Source organism: Ambystoma mexicanum, chromosome 7p (genome assembly GCF_040938575.1).
Source record: "Ambystoma mexicanum isolate Mex_15411 chromosome 7p, UKY_AmexF1_1, whole genome shotgun sequence".
NCBI classification, from domain to species: Eukaryota; Metazoa; Chordata; class Amphibia; order Caudata; family Ambystomatidae; genus Ambystoma; species Ambystoma mexicanum.
In genome coordinates this window covers 655,508,551-655,526,858 of record NC_090939.1, presented here as the reverse complement: position 1 = coordinate 655,526,858, position 18,308 = coordinate 655,508,551, and the positions used below count along the sequence as shown (strand labels likewise).

Here is an 18,308-nt window from a genome sequence, read left to right as displayed (position 1 = left end):
TTGCGCCACTTAAATTGAAACAAGACGTAAAATATTTTAACAGGCCCGTGGTTCTGAGGCTTCTGGCTTTGATACGTACAAGGAGGATACTCAACACCAAAGACTTTGACTTTATTGAGCAGTTAGACATGGACGTAAGGAAAGCGACACATCTGCACCGCTGCCTCCCGGACACTGCTGCTCTCTAATATGCCTATATAAGTCCAGCTTTGGTGCATTGGGATACAAATTAGACTTTAAGGTGCCTGCTGTGCTGCCATCAACCTGTTGTGACAAATGCTCCAGAGAGCATAGCATGTTTTGTGCAACTAACAACACTGTACCAGCGCAAACACCAAAGAGCATTGCAAATGTACAGGGTTGGGAATGGTTGAGAAGATATTTACCCCAGCAGTGCCAGGCCTCGAACTGAGGTTTAAAGATCCTCAGTTGGAACACTAGATGCAATAGCCATTTGTTTTCCCAAGAGGGTTCCTTTCCTCTGTTATTGAAGCACATTTTCCTGTGCTAGAAGACCGGGTTAACCGACAAGGTACATGTTGAAGGCTTCGTAACTCATCAAATATTGGCAAGAAAAATAATTATATTTTTGCATGTATCGATGAGGTGTGAGTTGACTGGGGTGGAAGTGTAGACTATGATGAAATTGTTTTGGGAGGAGATCTGAATGCATATTGTATAGACCAATTACTTTGCCACCCTTATGATAACATCCTCCCGAAATCAAGGGTACGCAGCAAAGGGGGAACACACAGGGTCGTCTGTGGGTTGACTAACTAAAGGTATGGGAACTTGTCCTATTAAATGGACGTGTCAGTGCGGATACCCCTGGTGCATAGACCTGGAGGAACGGCCAAAGTAGGGTCACATTGGATTACTACTTTGGAAGTGAGGCCATCCTAGAGTGCATGCAGGATCTGGCGATAGCCTGGCCCGAGCACAGTGACATGCCACATTAAGCCTGACCATACAGCTCCTAGTTAAAATAATCTTGGACTCTTGCATAAAAGATCTAATGCTGAGCTACTTGGGAAACCGAACACAGTGAACATGGGCTAGTATAGTCAAGGCCACGGCAACTATACAAGCTGTGGATCAGGACGAGTGGCAAAAATATCTTGCTCTTACTATGGATGAGATGGAGAACTGGATTTGTTCTCTCACCACCGGAGTGGCATCTGTTGACTCGAGGAGGGCGTGGTGGTGGAAAACATAAACAGGAAACCATTTGACATTGCAATATGCAACTCTAAAAGAAACATGCAGAGAGAGATCAGATGACTTGGAATGAATACACCTCCAGGTCATATGATGTTTATGTTTATGTTTATTAAATTTATATAGCGCTTTAAGCCAAAGCGCTTTACCATATAACAACAGGTACAAACGTGAGAGAAGCATATTTACAACATGAACAGGTCATTAGAACAATAAGTAGAACTATTTACAATCATATGATATATGATATGATATGATGTGGCATTTATAACGTGCCTGTACACAAGTGTTTCTAGGCACGACAAGGCAAGCAGGGGGAAGCAAAGGGAGGACAAAATAATGATCTTACTAGGTCTTGTGTCAATCAGATTGCGCAAGTGAGGGGAAGAGGGAAGGGGAGAAGTGCAAGGGGGGAGCGGAAGGGGGAAGTGAAATTAACTCACAATTGCAGTCAGCGGGTGGCTCATAAGTGCAGAGAGAAGGGTCTGTAGGGTTGCAGATACAGACCGTTGGGTGCTGGGGAGCCCGAGACAGCGCATCAGCCTGGGCCCAAGTTCAGAGGGTGCCCAGGTGGCCAGTGCATGGAACAGTCAGGTGCATCAGCAGGGGAGAGGAAGAGAGAAAACAGAAGTGAAAAGGAAGATCTTGAGTGGCTTCCGGAACCAGAGGTGGTTCTGCTCAAGTGTGAGAGAGGCAGTTAGGCTGTTCCAGAGGGAGGCCCCAGCCGAGAAGCTATATCTGACCCCAACTCTGCTTGTATGAGTTGGAGGTGGATGAGCGGCGAGCTTAAGAAGTAAGATGTTTTGGAAGAGAAAGTTGGAGGTGGAGCAGTCCCAGGGCCCAGGAAAACTTGTGGATGATGCAGAGGGCCTTGAACCTAATCCTTGCAGCCACAGGGAGCCAGTGAAGAGATTTCAGAGCTGGAGAGATACGATCCCTGGACTTGAGGGCAAGGACAAGTGTCACAGTCCTGTTCTGGATAAGTTGTAAAGGTCGAAGTGTAGAGGCAGGAAGATTTAGAAAGAGGCTTTTGCAATGGTCCCGCCTATAGAGGACCAGAGCTCTGGAGACAGTGAGCTTCTGGGGGAATGTTAGAAAAGGAAGAATACCTCTGAGGAGGTGCATCTGACAGTTTGACTTCTTAGAGACGTCCTAGATGTGACAAGAGAAGGATAGGGTGTAGTTGAAGTTGACACCAAGGTTCTTAGCCTTACAGAAAGGAGCAGGAAGAAGGCCCAGAGTGGGTGGGCAGAGATAGAGAAAGGGAATGAGGGAGCCGGTGTCCCAATGAGGAGGATCTCAGTCTTACTGACATTAAGGCAGAGATCATTGGTGGCACACCGTTCCTGAATTGCGGCCAGACAGTCTGGTATGAGAGAAGAAGCAGAGGTGGCTGAGGGGAGCCTGAAAGAAAGCTGAGTGTCATCTGCGTAACATTGAAAATTGGAGCAGAAAGTAGCGATGCAGTGAGCAAGAGGTGCCAGGTAATGGTTAAAGAGCCAGTGAGCGAGGTTAGACCCCTGGGGAACACCGCAAGTAGAAAGAGAGATAGAAGAGAGGAAAGACCCCAGTTGGACCTGAGAGGGTCAGTCAGTGAGAAAGGAGGTCAACCAGGCCGGGTTCCGATCAGTAATACCAAGGTTGTTCCAGAGACAATTGAGCAGGATGGCATGGTTGACCGTGTCAATAGCAAGTCTTAGGGGGTGTTCAGAAGAGCATTTTCCGTGCTTCTGGCTATTCTGAAGCCAGACTGGTGGACATGGAGGGAACCATCAGATTAAGTATGTAGATTAAGCTGGGAGATGGCCAGCTTTTCCAAGAGTTTGCCCAGGAAAGGAGTGATGAAGAGCAGGCGATAGTTAGCCGGAGAGGAAGGATTGGCCGAGGGCTTCTTTAGAAAGGGGTGCACAAGAGAGTGCTTAAGGGGGAGGGCAACGTTCCATTGGCAAAAGAGTGATTGCACAAATCAGATAAGGTTGGAGCAAGGGTGTGGATGTGGTCCTTGATAGTTCTGGATGAGCAGGGGAGAAACTGCTTTGATGAGACTTTCATAGATCGGACTTGTCTAGAAGCATCGTCAGGGGTAAGATCCATGGTGATATCAATAGGATCAAGAACACATACCGATGTTGGCTTAGTCACTGGAAATATTCGGCTTTGAACTTACAGTGGCAACGTATGATTGGTGCCATTGGTATTGGAAATATGAGATCAATATGGCAAATATTGACCACCGCCAAGGGAGATGAGGAAAAGCAGATCCTTAACCCTATTGGTGAAGCCATTTGGTTGCATTTTGTTGGCACAAAGATGAATTAAAAAATGTATCCGTCCCTTAGTGACCCTGAGGATGGGGAAACATGGCCATTGGACACCTCCACGCAGGCCATACGGGCAACCCTCAATAATGCAATGTCCTCTAGGGCTCCCGGTCCCTATGACTTGGCCAACGTGGTCTTTAGGAGCGATCTCGAGGGCTAGTTACCTTACCTGAAGGCCCTATTTGACGATGACTGCAAAAAGCATACCATTTCATCCACATGGAGGCAGTCGGTGCTGTATTTAAGAAAGGAGACAGGGCCCTGCCAGCAAATTACAGGCTGATATCCACTTTGGATGTGACTGGCAAGATGTTTGCAGGATTTATCTTGAAAGAACTTGAGTCTTGGGTCAAAGCTGACAGAATTATGTATGACTTTTAGATTGGCTTTTGACCTGGCCTCTCAACGACTCATGATATTCGATGTCTTGATCATCTATTTTTAGAGGCGGCAAAAAAAAGATGCCCCAGTCTTATACATTATGATTTTAAATCAGCATTTGACCTTGTCACCAGAATCAGGCTCTGGAAGAAAATGAAGCTTCTGGGTTGCACTGGGTGGCTCTTAGGCATCACACAGAAGCTTCATGAAGGGACAGGAGCAAGAATCAGGCTGCACAAAGGCAATGGTTTATCTGCATCTGCATTGATTGGTAGGGGGTCAAGCAGGGCTGTGTGTTGACCCCCTTTTTATTCAACATGGACATCTCTGACCTCCCTAAGCGAATACTGAATGTTGCTGGGCGCCCCCTAAGATTGGTCAAACGCAAATTTCATGCATGTTATATACAGAGGACCTCGTTATCCTTGACCGCACAGGTTGCAGAGCAAAGTTGAACCGAACTGGCCAGATACGCTAAGGAAAACGACCTTGAGATGAATCTAATATTGGGAAGAGGGTGAACAGGGTGAAGCTGGATTCCTCCTTTGGGAGTGTAGAGTAGGTGGATCATTATCCCTATGTTGGTTTACAGTTGAGCATGGAGACCACTTACTTTCACATCCTTGCAAATAAAAAGAGGAAGGCAGTACAGCTGGCTCAACTCTTTTATAGCTTTGCCCGGCAGTCCACGGGATACTCCCTTGAGGGCATATTAATCCTTTATAGGCAGTGCTTCTGTCCTGCGATTTTATATGGCCTTGAGGCATTGACTATGAAGGATTTGAGATGGTTAAACTGCTTAGAGGGAGTGTTATGGAGAAAGCTATTGGGGTTGAGATCTTCCGTCCCAATGGAGGCATTACTCCTCGAGTAAGGCCCAATCTCACTTGGGGGACAAGTTGAAAGAAAAAGGGTGGAGTTATATCTGAAGGCTAAAATGACACCCTCATGCCCTATCCTAAAGATCTTGGTCTCAAACTGTGGGAGAAGTGGCCAGCATAAAGATGCCTTGTTTGACGATCTGGTAATAAGTACCTTCCAGGCTATGCACTGGTATCCAAACTCATCCAACAGGGGTGGATACCAGCCGTTAAAAGTATCTTTCAAATCCAAATTCGACCTGCATGACTGGAATAGGAACTATGACCGCATTGCCACTCTGGAAAGCTTAAATAACGTTTCCAATGTGGTCCACTGATATAAGAGCCCTCAGCAATATTTGTCCTAGCCCAGAAATACGTTGGCTCACATTGCGACTTCAGATAAACCAACTTCCGGTTCGAACCGTTTTGGGGTCACAATGAAAATCTCTGTGGAAACAGGATTTGTTGAATCTGTAAATGTAAAGACAGCCCAGAAACTGCGAGGCATCTGTTCACTGAATGCCCTATTTTGAGTACTGGAAACATGTGCACCTATGGCAGCTTTGTACACACGAACGACAATATTAAATCCACTGAATTTTGGGCCCACTGTCTGAACTCCCCCACAGTTGCAGTACATACCGCATTATATCGGGAATGGCGTAGTATAGCCAAGATGTTGCCCACTGGAACGACAACATTATAAATTGGCCATGAACTACGATTAATAGTGGTAAAATGCTGAAGTGAGTGCCCGGACCATACTATTGTTCGAACAACTGTACACATGTGTTAATGAAATATAGCAATGCACAATGTATAACTGCGTATTTTTGCACAGCTAAGGTCATTAATGTAAGGAATTAGTGCCCAAATTAAAAACAAAGTCACCTGTGATCAAGACACACCATTTAGTATAGTACTGCTGTTGATGTGGGGTGATTTTTAGGTCTGTACATTTTTTTTGTGCAATTTTAGAATTTTACTATATGAAAAAACGTAATGAATGTAATTGTATGATATGAATTTGTATATGCTTACTTATTGTCTGTATGATTATATGTTTTGTTGTGAGTTAAGTATTTATTTGTTAAAAGTCAAGTGACAAATAACAATAAAGAAAACAAAAAACAATTTCTATGAAGAACAATGCAACAGCGCTTCAGGACCTGCTGGGATCTGCTTTCCATTTCACCTCCAAAAGGTAGGTTCATGGATGTCAATAGTCACTGCAAAAGTGTGTTCTGCCCTTCTGCTTCACACACAGATCCGGGGACAAGTTTGGCAGTCCACACATCAAAGTCTGTGAGAGTGCACACATTGACTTTAACTTTTGACATATTTTCTCAGACGTCCCCTTCCAAGTCTCCAATGTAGGGCTCGGTGTTCACCCATGTCACACCTGCAAGTTTTGCATCATGCTGTGGGCTGCTTATGCTGGCCACCAGAGATCCCCAAGCCCCCCTTATGGCCATGAAACTAGTGACTTTATCACACTATCTATCAGAAAATTGACATACGGCATATCATATATTCACTGGACCTGATAACAGCAGCATCCATATATTTTCTTGTAAATGCTTACAGGTCTTAGGAAAGCATAGTAATAATGCGCACTTGCCAATTGGGTCCTTGATTATGGTAGCACCAAAGAAATTTCTCAGAGAAATATATTATTCATTTAAATGACTGTTAAGCTCAAAACTGTGCTCAGTAGAAGGAGGTTTATTTGAAACATAAATCCCAAAGGTAAAGATGTAGTGACAAGTCATTATCTTTGTCATAGCTGGTGGCAGTGTCCTAATTGCCTCATAATTATATGCAAGACATGTCATAATTAAGCAGCTTGTCTCTGAAGGATTTTGCTGTGGTATTTACATAACCACACTTATGGGCAGATATGCATTGACCATTTGAATGTCCATGAGATAAACTATCAAGCTGTTTTTGATGTCAACTTCCTTTCAAACCCCAAAGGCTCCAGGAATATCAATTTAATAATATGCAGTTGTCTATCTACACCTTCCAAATTATCCCGATTAAATTATAGTTGGGAAATGTACTTCATTTATCATATTCACATTTTTGTTCAGCGTTGGACCTAGCCAGATCGCCCTGGAGTGCCTTACAAGGTTCAAAGGTTGAAAAGGCAGGAGGTAAAACAGAAGTTGCAAAATGTTTTCAGGATAGGATATGAAGACTAGGATAGACATGTGATAGAGGAGGTGGAGGGGCAGGGTTATGAGTGTGGAAAAGGGTATGTTTTGAGGCTCCTTCTGAAAGTGGTGAAGTGCAGGTGTGAAGAGGTAGGGTGTTCCATGCTCTGGATGTCCTCCGGGTAAATGCTTGTTTTTGTGTGCAGGTTTGTTTGCAGAATGGAATGTGTAGGACATGCTGGTTTGCTTGTCTGGGGTTTGTGGGGGTGATGGGTTTGAGTTTGGGTTTCGGGAGCTAGTCGAGCTGGGCAAGAGCTAGTTTTAAGTGTGAATGTTTGCGAAAGTGGAGGATGAGTCTGGCTGCTGCGTTTGGTATGACTTGCAGGGGGGCACGGGTGTTGTGTAGTCGAGTGAGGAGAGCATTGCCATAGTCCAGCTTGGAAAGAACCAGTGCTTGCACTGCGGGGTAGCGGTCACCAGGAGGAAGGAGGTGTCTGATGCTTCATGGGAGGCGTAGTTTTAGATTGCATTTTCTGGTGTCAGCAGCTATGTGGTGTGTGAAAGAAAGGTGGGGGTTGATGATGAAGCCTAGGGATTTGACAAGTGTGAAGAGCGATTTGTGTGGCTTGTCTGTGGTGAGTTCTTTGATCAATCGGGTATGTTTGGGTGTGAGTCTATGGGGGCAGATGAGGAGATATTCCATTTTGAAAGGGTTGAGCTTAATGAATTGGGTGGCCATCCTGGTGGTGATGGTGGAGAGACCGCTTTATAGGGTGTGGAGAGAAAGTGCAAGTCAGGACATAGGGGAGAGGAGTGAGGCAGGCAGGTATGTGGAGTCCTGGGTGACCTTGTTGTGTTTCTAGAGGTTTGGGGTGATACAAAACAGCCCAATAGAAGTGGTACGGAAAGGGAGCCATGGAGGAAATGAAGATCAGGAGAGCAGTCATAAGATTACCCTGATCCCCAAGGATATCCACATACGAATTACTCCTAACACCTATCCTTGATAATAAACCATCTGCCAGTAACATCTGTATGAAGGTAAACGTTTTATCATCAGTTTTGACAGCCTAGTGCACTTAGACCATGATTACATCAACAAGGATAATAATACTACTTCCCCTGACATTTTCAGGCATAAAACGTGGAGAGAGAATAAAAACTGAAACATTACTAAATGTACTGCACATATTGTTTGTTAAGTGAATTCTCACTGGTGATTTCAAAAAGTTACTCGACAGCTGTTGGACTGATATTTTCAGCATTGGTTTTCAGGCAACCTAGCTGAACCCAACCTCATTGGAACAAAACTATTTTAGGCTAACAATATTCTATCACAATTTCTGACCAACACTGTATGGGTCTTTGAGGGCAACAAATGTATCAGGAGTTAGGATTTATCAGCCAAAGTTTTGTTGCTTAATTTAATGGACAGTATGCAGACAACTTTTAACAATTGGCAATATTTTATCCGAAAAATACATGTGATTACAGTGAGGCCCGGAAACATGTCAGATTTTCAGGATACCCGTCATTAATATTCACGAGCAAAACTTGCATACAATGATTACATGTATCATGAATATTAATGAGGGCTATCCTGAATATCCATCAGGATTCCGGCCCTCGCGGCCTCGAGTTGGACCATCCTGCACTAGAGAAACGTATCCATGTTTATGTTTTCTAGAATATTTTACCAAAAGGGTGTTCTTCTTACATCCATGAATCTGTATGCTTCTGACTAATAATTCATATTGGAAAGGGATACATTGCAAGGAAAAAGGATTCTTGGGAAACAAATGGACCCTCGCAAATTATGGTAAATTCTGAAAGCTACTAGAGATATTACACAAAAAACAAATGGCTACCGTTTGGTGGTTTTAAACACTTCCACATCTGAGAAAAAAAGTTTTAGAACCATGATTGTCCCTCTTGGCCTTCCCTCTATTTGTGCCCTTAAGAAATGCCAGCTGTCTCGTCATTAATGTATGAAGTTGGAGTGTCAGATTTGGGTCGCCCCAAATCTCTTCGGTCCTTCTTTACTTGAATATATGGATGACATGGGCAACCCTTCCCTGATGGTACTGTGCCTCCAAGCTATTGAATCAACAGTTATGTACAGTGACCAAGGGCAAGACCCATTTCTGGGAAACAAATTCCAGCACACAAATCCCAGGTGGTAGAGGCCAGATTGTGACAGACCAAGTAACGAGTATACCGGTGGTACTCATGGTAGTGAGAGCAAGCAAAAGGAACAGAAAGTGCTTCAACACATTTTCCTCTGCACTGGTCACCTCTATAGTCCATCCACGTGCCATGTATCAGGAAAAAAGAACTTGGCTGCCATGCTAGTTTGGCCCCATACCCAGAATCCGTGTAGTAAGTTAGATAAGGTGGCACACATTTTAGAGACCTAATGGAAAAAGGCACACCAGGCTGATGCCATGAATCTGATCTATGCCCTGTGGAAGATGCCCACTTTGAACTCAAAGTCAAGCCCGCTACAATGCACTTCCATGTAGCACTTGACGTCATTGGGCACCACAATAGGATCCCTGCTCACAAAGTGCAAAGTATGCACTATGCAGTCAATGAATCAATGTAATCTGTAACCGCCTTCTAGGCCTAAATGGCCTCATGTAACCTGTTCTCCACAGCCCCCTGATGCCCGAGGGCTTGCACACGCTATACAAATGCAAAAATAAAATAAATAAAGAAAATAATAATAAATAAAGTGAAAACTGTTACCATTCTGACAGCCACTTCCTCCCCTCCAACTCCAAATGGTGCGACAATGATTGCATTGTACACCAGGGACACTGTAGATCATGGCTTTTTGCTCCCTCATATCTCATTTCTAACAAGACTGTAACTTTAAAGACAAATATTGGCATCTTGAAACTCTTGTATACAACAGAGAGCCTTGTCAGTGAAGGGCATACGTAAATTATTTGAAAAAATAGAGAAAACAGACAAATGCCATTTCTTTGGATTGTGTCAAGGGCAAATAAATTGACCTCTGCACCAATTCAGTCTAATGAAAGGATAGTGATATAATTAAAGAATATTTCCAATGATGAAAACACGCCATGTATATACAAGACATAACAAAGAAAAAAAGAATGCAGTTGCATTAAAGATGCTCAACACATGATCATACGGTACAATTTATGTATACAATACATTTCCACAAAAATCCCTAAAGACATAGCCTGCCATATTTCAATCCCCTTATTACTGGGAGATATTCCTCAGGGGCAACAACCATAATTGACGGTGTGCAATAAGTATGACCTGTGGATGACCAAAAATGAAGACATGTGTGAGAAAGTAAAGGAAAAGGGGGTATGCACTTTCTGATTTAAACAAAGTGAAAGAAAAACATATTCTTTCACTTACTTCAAACAATGAGATATATTATGTCAAGAAAGTTGAAACTATTCACGTCCCGATTTAGTGTCATTAAGTAGACTTCTACCTAATAGGGACCATATATAAATAGACATAGTTGATTGACGAGTACCACTGCAGGTATATTTGAAAAAACAAAAATATAGCAGAGAAATAGAAAGCTTTCTCACCTTACTATTGGGGGAGTTGACCCTGCTTGGGCAACTCACAATTGTGAAGAATTCACTCAGTACAGGATTGATTAGATCCTCCCCAGACAAAGGATTTTTGACACCCTTGGTGAAAGGTAATTGTGCCACACCCGTTGAAAACCCATTTGTTCTGACCAGACAATCCCCTCATCCCAGATGTATCCTCACCTCCTCACATGCATGTCTTGCCCACCATGTTCACAAGCTGCAGTTTCTCCATCATGTTTTGGACATTTTCAGAACAAGGTCAAATTAAATAACTCTCTCTTACACACCACATGCAATATACAAGGTGTACTGAAAATAAAGATCCTCAGACATCCCCTTCCATTTCAACACAACACCCCCCCCCCCACTCCCCCCCTGCACACACACACACACACGTTTTCTGGGCAATTGTGAGCCACTTTAAATACATGCAGCAGCCTTCTATTTAAAGGTTGTTTGATGGAGCTATTGCTTCCTTCCACCAACCCCACTGGCTCTCTGCGAGAACTCTCGATTTGGAGGTGGAACTACCACTGGTTATGCTTGCCATGTCTCTGCCCTGTCTCCACCTGCATGTATTAAGCCTCCAATAAAGAGAGTGTTCGGAAACCGCTGCTCGACTCACTGAAAGTGAGAGGGTATTAGTGGCTGTGGCTGCCAGTAGCTTTGTTACCACCACTATTAGCTCTGTGTGGTAGTAGCATCCTCACATCCTCTTTCCAGTTATCAGGGATGTCAAAATAATACCCTTTGCTCGAGTGCATTCATAGGCGAGTGGATGGAATTCCTTTGGCGTCTCAGAGATCGAGAAGAGAACTGGAGTGAACCATCACATCATGGTCAGCATCACTGTAAGTTACTATCACACATCACACAGTTACAGCGTGGGCAGCAGCAGGTCCAATTTCCCACAAAGGCACACATACAGCACAGTATAGGCAGCAGTGCTGTCAAGATTCCAAAAGTTCAAGATTTCTTCACAAGTGCAGCACATACAGATCTATATGCATACGACCAGCACAGGCTTCCCTCACAAACAGAAAAGGGACAGGCAGAGCATATGCAGGAAAACACAGGCTTTCCTCAAACTGGTACTACATAGACCAGGCTATTGCAAGCTTTCCTCAAAATTCACCAGGAACTTCATGGCCAGGGCGATTGGATGCTTTCCTCAAACAGGTACAGCATGTGAAGGGTCACTACATGCTTCCCTAACAACCAAGTATACATACAGCACGGATAGGTATGCCAGGGCCAGTATAAGTTTCCCTTACAAATATGCACGAGTACAGCATTGGGAGAGCAACTGTTTGCAAGGGCCTGTGCACACATCACTCAAATTGGTACATTTGTGGCACAAACTGGATCAGTTGAAAGTTCCCTTACATACTGGTACAGTCACAGCATGTGCAAGGCCAGTGCGGGCTTTCCTCCGATACTAGTATAGGTGCAGTATGGTCAGAGCCATGGCAAGCTCCCTCTACAGACAAATTGCACCACATCACTTGCAAAGGACAGTTACAGCATACACTAGGTAGCTATGCACACTGCTGACTCCCATGCATGTGGAGAGCTCTTACTTCGTGTGACCCTCTACCCCAATCATTAGCTTTTAGTAGTTACTATGCACTTGCTGGGAAGTGGGGCAGGTACAGGGGGTGCACTGTGTAAACCTGCCTACTTTATTGCACTCATCACTGACTCATTACAAGAGTTACTTGTGTGGCAGTAGAAGGGCAAGTTGAAGAAGATGGGGTGGACTAGTATGACCTTCCAAAATGTTCAATTTGTTTCATACTTTTCATTGTAAGTTTAATGTTTTACCAGCATTTTAACACCAGAAGACTCACATAAAACTTTGACAGGTTGAGTGCTACGCATTTACCCTCTTCATGCACATATTCTCAGCAACATGTGTATCTTGCATGTATAACCTGCACTGGCTATACTTATGCTGGCAAAGATAGCAAGACTTGACCAGTATTGCTTTGATAATTAGCACAGAAAATGACAAACGAATTGGCAATTTTTCTATGTTATCTTTCCAAGAAATGCTAGATAATTCTTGCAGCTGTGAATTCAACCATATGCAAATATTTTCAACTTTAAAATGGCGTGTGTGCCCAAAATAAAGTCTAAAGTTGCATGAATAAATATGTATAACGTATACTGTAGAGTAAATGCTACAATAAATCAATTGCGGGGTCAGCCCCTCCACCATTGCTTGAAAAGTTGTTTTAATCCTCTACTTTAACTGAGACCGTTTTTAATCTCTTTTGTAATTCATAAAAGAAGCAGACAAACCTGCTTTGGTGCCCACTTTAGGTTAGTACCATAGGCAGCCGACTTGCACCGGCCCTGCCCAGATGCTCCCGTTTTCATTTGAGGTTCATGAAAAGCACCACTTGTAAAACACTGGCTTTTCTGCAACACTGCAGTCCTATTTCCATCAACTAGACCATCAGGAGACCTAATACTAAACTAAAGCGGAACTACCAGGCTCAATTTTGGAATGGACGCCAACAAGCATGCTCATAGTAAAACCTGCCAGGGGTGCTGATTGACGCCATATTGAAGAGGAGCTGTGCAGCATGTTAATAAATGAAATGTGAGGGGTAAATTATCTTTTTGGATGTGGGTACCAAAGATAAGTGTTATGACTGAGTTGGAAATAAATCCCTGTTTAATATATGAATGAAAGGGTAAAAAAAGGTTTTGATATTCCAATATACTACTAAGCAAGCAGAACAGAACATAGAACAATGTAGTTAAGGAGTCATAGCCACATAGCCACAGTGCTCCTTCATTGGGTCCAATCAACTGTGCTCTGGTTTTAAAAATGAATCTGCTTGAAAATCAAAAATCGTCGTTCAGAGTCTTTTCCTCCAACTATGGCAAGTAGAACAGACCACGTGAGGTCGGTCTCGTTTTGGTGTCAGTGGTTACAAATTGTTGGACTAGTGTGGCGGATATTGGGCCTCATTACGACCCAGACGCTAGTGTTTAACGGCACCATAAAAGGCTGCGGCGCTGTTAAACACTTAGTGCCTAATTACGACGTCCCTTTGCGGGACCCGACCTTAACGGCTGGTCTAGACCAGCCATTAAAGTAGGGACCCGCAAAGGGACCTTGATGGCAATTACGGTACCGCAATTTGCGGTACCGTAATTGCCGCCTTCCCCATTCCCATTGAGCCATATGGGGCAAAAATGGGAATGGGGAAGGGCCATGGCGGCATGGGGAATTACCGCCCCGCCAACCTCGGAATGGGGTGGTAATTCCCCATTCCGCCATGGTGGACTCCGGCATGGACCATGGTGCTAGTAGCACCATGTTTTAGCGCCAGAGTCCTAATGAGGCCCATTGTCTCATTCCTGATGCAGCTACGGTGTCCACTGATCTGGGTCTTCACTTTTCTCATACTCATACCGATGTACTGTAGTCTACAGGGGATTGAAACATGTTGTGCTAGGTCTATAGGGATTTTTGGGAAAATGTATTGTGTTTATGTATTGTACAGCATATCCATTGGAACACTTTTAATGGGACTGCATTATTGTTTTGTTATGTCTTGTGTATATTTGGTGTGTTATTTTATTGAAAATGTACTTTCGTTATAGCCGCACCCCTTCATTTGACTAAATTGGCTCAAAGGTCAATTTATTTGCCATTGACAGAATCGAAGATTGTTCCATTTGTTTGTTTTCCCTGTTTTTCAAATGATGTATGTATGCACTTGACTGACAAGGCTCTCTGTTATATATGTTTGCAAAATGTTCCAGTGTTGTTCTTGTCAGTTTAAGAGGACCTCCTTCCATAAGTGTAGACCTCTTGAAACACTTGGCCATGGCTCCAGAGTGCCAAGGTCCTCCTCCTCTTTGAGCTGCCTCTGATGAGCTGGTGAATGCCATTTTCAGAATCATCCCAAACAGTACCAAGGCACCATGCTCCTAGCACTCAAGCAGTCACACACTTCAAAGAAGTAGGGAGCAGTTATTAAAAATACAAGACACCAAACTAAAAAAAAAAACAATTTGTGGTTTTAGCAGTCACCTGCTCATTATGTACGTCTCCTTGTTCAAAGGATGTTGAACAACAAATGATGGAGAACATTGCGAAACATTTCCTCTTGTTAAAAAAACAAAAAGATCAGCTATCGAAACACACAGGTCACTGATGTTGCTTCCATAATCTAGGTCTGGAGTACATTAGCTGATGATCTGCAGATCTGGATATCTAGCAATAAGATTATTGGTTTTAATCATTAAATTAATAATACCGAACAGTTTTTAAATAAATCACAAGCCTTGTAGAACCTACGCTCTTCAACCTCTGCCCGATGCTATGGCCCAGTGATAAAGGTTCGACAATGTGCTAGATAACCTCTCTGTTCTTCCACTGCTTTTGGCAGAATAACTAAAGTGAAGCTGAAACTCAACTTATAGTTGAAATAATCGTTGAGCTCAGCCTCTTTCAGAGTTGATTACTGATCATACATGTCCAGGCTCTGTGCAATATCACCTATGAGTCGAGCTTTGCAACTTTTTGCTATTGACTTTCACGCCCTGGGTCCTCCCTGGGGAGGAGAGGAATCTTGGCCTGCACAATCTTTTCCATAAACACATGCACCTGATACAGGAAGAATAATTAGTGCTCTAATCCTCTGCAAATAGAAAGCTCTTGAGTTCTTGGATGGAAAAAGGGATGAGGATCCAGAGGCCGCTGATCAGCCATTTTATATGGATTCTGGTCAATCTCTATGAGGCCGGTTCAGGTAAGTGAATCCCCAAGTAGGTACCACTCGGAAAAGTATTTTGTTGCACACATTCACAAAGGGGACTGACCATCCCAAAATTATGTGACCAGATGTAGAGGTAGGATAACAGGAAAATGTCAGTGTTTGGGGAGCAGTCTCAACCATATGGGGAGAGAGGAAGGGGAAGTGCTGTTTACAGATCTGAAGCCACCCAGTGGATGGACTATGTTCTCAACAAGTATTGGGCTTATGTCATTGGGCATGGCCTAGAAAGCTTGGACATCTGTGAAAGTATGATGATGTAATTTGATTGGTAGTGGGTTCTAAACCAGATGTCCTTGACCTTGTCTCATGATGATGCACATTTTTAGGGGGGGCCCTGTTCTGTGAGCATAGAAAAGCTTGCAAAATGTGCTTCAAATGTCAAGCCAGTTCAGTTTCCCCACTGCCAATGCGTAGAAGCTTCAGTTGTACATAGGGGATGTAACATTTATTGACCGTTTCTCTTTTTGTATCCTGTTGCAATTTCTCTGTAAAACGGAGCGCTTTGGACAGTTTCAGCAAATACATTCTGCAAATATTTTGCTAACTACTCACTAGATCATGAGTCTGCAACCATTGGCTGGCAGATGTTTTGTACTACAATGTCCATTATGCCCTAGACTCCAGATTCAATGGTGACATATCATGGGAGTCGTAGATAAGCACATCTGGAGAACCGCTGGTTGCTGACCCTTGTGCTAGATTAAAGACATATTATCAAGATAAAGTGATGTTTTCACATGAACAGAAACACTGTTCGCCTTACTTCTGGATAGCAAATAGGTCCCAACATCCAGAATGTCAATATTCTTATTTTAAGCAGCAGTACAATTTCTTTCTAAAAGTGCTCCAATATCCGCTAAGGGCAAGCCTAGCTTAAATGCATTTAATTGTGAAAATATCTCACACAGACATAAACATATGTTACAAGAGAAAGCAAAACAGTGACACTTCATCTATATGTCGCAGCGCTTGACAATGATAGCAAGATACTGACCCCCTTTTTAAGTGGAAATGTTGGCTCCTGGGCCCTGGAGTAGTGAAATAAAAACTGCATGGAAACAAACCAAACATTTAACATTACATGAATGCCAGAAGAGCACATGCTACATCTCTGGGTTGGACACATTCAGTACTTACTCTTTTGTATATTTCCTGGTTATTCTCCTAGCAAAAGCAGAAGGACAATTGATTATACAGAAAGTCTGTGGAGCACATCCTTATAAATGGCCATGATCGTCAAAAAAGTAATGTAAGCTTACCTGGTTAACTTGCATGCTATTAAATATTGAGCTACAACGATTCATGACAAAATTGGAGATCTAGAAGACAAACATTGTTATCATATTGATATGCTCATTAAACATCCTGAACAGCAACTGTAGATAAGACAAATCATTTCATACGATTGTAAGCTAGTTCACTTTTTCCCTTCTATTGACAATGGCCCTCATTACAACTCAGGTGTTAAGGGTTAACGCCGTCGTTAACCCTTAACGCCTGATTCCAATTTTAACGGCTGCTTTTAGCAGGCGTTAAAATCCATGGCGCTAAACCGCCTTGGTGCTAATTACGGCACCGTAATTTACGGTGCCGTAATTAGCACCTTCCCCACTCCCATTATGCCCTATGGGGCAAAAATGGGAATGGGGAAGGGTAAATGGGAAATGGGGATTTACCGCCCCACTCACCTTGGTGGTAAAGTTGCTGTACTTACCGCCTGGGTCGTAATGACCTCAAATGTTCTAGTCCCAATCCTGCTCCAAGTTAGAACTGATAGTTCAGACTTGTTTTACTGGTGTGCTTCCTAACTAGCCAGTATGGTAGTGTTGCCATGAATGACTCCTTCTTATTTGCCATATACAAATATATATTGGCAGAATTAAAACAAGTATTTGTGCATACCTAATACTGATATTAGTTCGCTGCAATGTTCATTAAACTCCATCAAACCTTTCTTGTTCGCATTCATTCCTATTTGAAGGTGAATCTTTATCCGATACCTACAATCACTCACGGCCTTTAACAAAACTTCATTTTAAGTCCCTTCCGTTTCGCCTACATAGAGAGATTCTCTGTCGCAAAAGCCTTCTTCAGTGCTCCCCAAATCGTCTTCAGTCAACAATGAATAGATCAAAACCTCCAATCATAACATTAACTTTTATTGCATATCATCAAGGGATAACAAAATACAACAATATAAAGCAATACAATCCACACAAAAGCTTGGAATACAATCCACAGTTTGCAAGATCATTAGCATTTCAGATACACGTTTTAAGGCAAATTAATATAAAACTCTGTTCACGCAGATTATAAATCGGGCCCACGCAAAGCAAGTTTGAAGAATAACTAAACACCCATCAACTTGCAGGCCCCTAGCATTCAAACATTACTTCAAGCTGATTGGCATGTATAAGTTGCTACCGCAAAGGCCAGTACATGAGACTGGGTGATCATTGCCAGTAGCCACGTGGCCTCATTCCTTTCAATACCAAATATTGTCAGGAATAGTTTGAGCCATGTATCTTTCATCCAATGCTAGTGTGACGCAAAAATAAAAATGTCCGAGGCTATTGGATAGATCAGTCCTGTGCTGTTTAGCCCCTTTAGTATTCAACGGACATATGCAGAGGAGGAATTTACAATTATATTGTTGCATGCCTGCATGGGGCATAACATATAGATATTTGTCCCTACCAAAAGGGTCCTTTACCTACAAATAGCCAGCCTCTGGTTAACTAACCTATGCACTCTCTGGTTAACTAACCTATGTCCTCCTAACACCCTCTCTTCATATGGCCTAAATAAGTCTCCGATATGCTTAAGTTAAAAACTCTGGGTGCAAAGTGGTGAAACCATGGTGATTTCCTAGCTCCCGCTAATTATTTTCATCTGCATGAGTTTTGTAATCCATGATACCTGTAGCTCTACCGATCCACAGCCAAAGCAAAGCACGTCTCAGGGGGGTCTCACTCGC

General features: G+C 43.1%; 1 protein-coding gene across 4 annotated transcripts in view; it reads right to left on the bottom strand.

Annotated features, from left to right (window-relative positions):
* Positions 1-18,308, bottom strand: part of NMS (neuromedin S) — a 408,471-nt gene that overhangs the window by 73,984 nt on the left and 316,179 nt on the right. For 3 of the 4 annotated variants that reach the window (XR_011283347.1, XM_069635595.1, XM_069635594.1), the window contains exons 4-6: positions 16,591-16,650; positions 16,469-16,495; positions 16,326-16,379 (exon numbers count right to left, since the gene is read on the bottom strand). Coding sequence is in view for 3 of the 4 variants with exons in the window: in XM_069635595.1 (XP_069491696.1) it covers positions 16,326-16,379; positions 16,469-16,495; positions 16,591-16,650 (141 nt within the window). In the remaining variant the exon portion in view is untranslated. The remainder of the gene's footprint in view (positions 1-16,325; positions 16,380-16,468; positions 16,496-16,590; positions 16,651-18,308) is intronic. The other variant, XM_069635596.1, reaches the window with a different exon arrangement.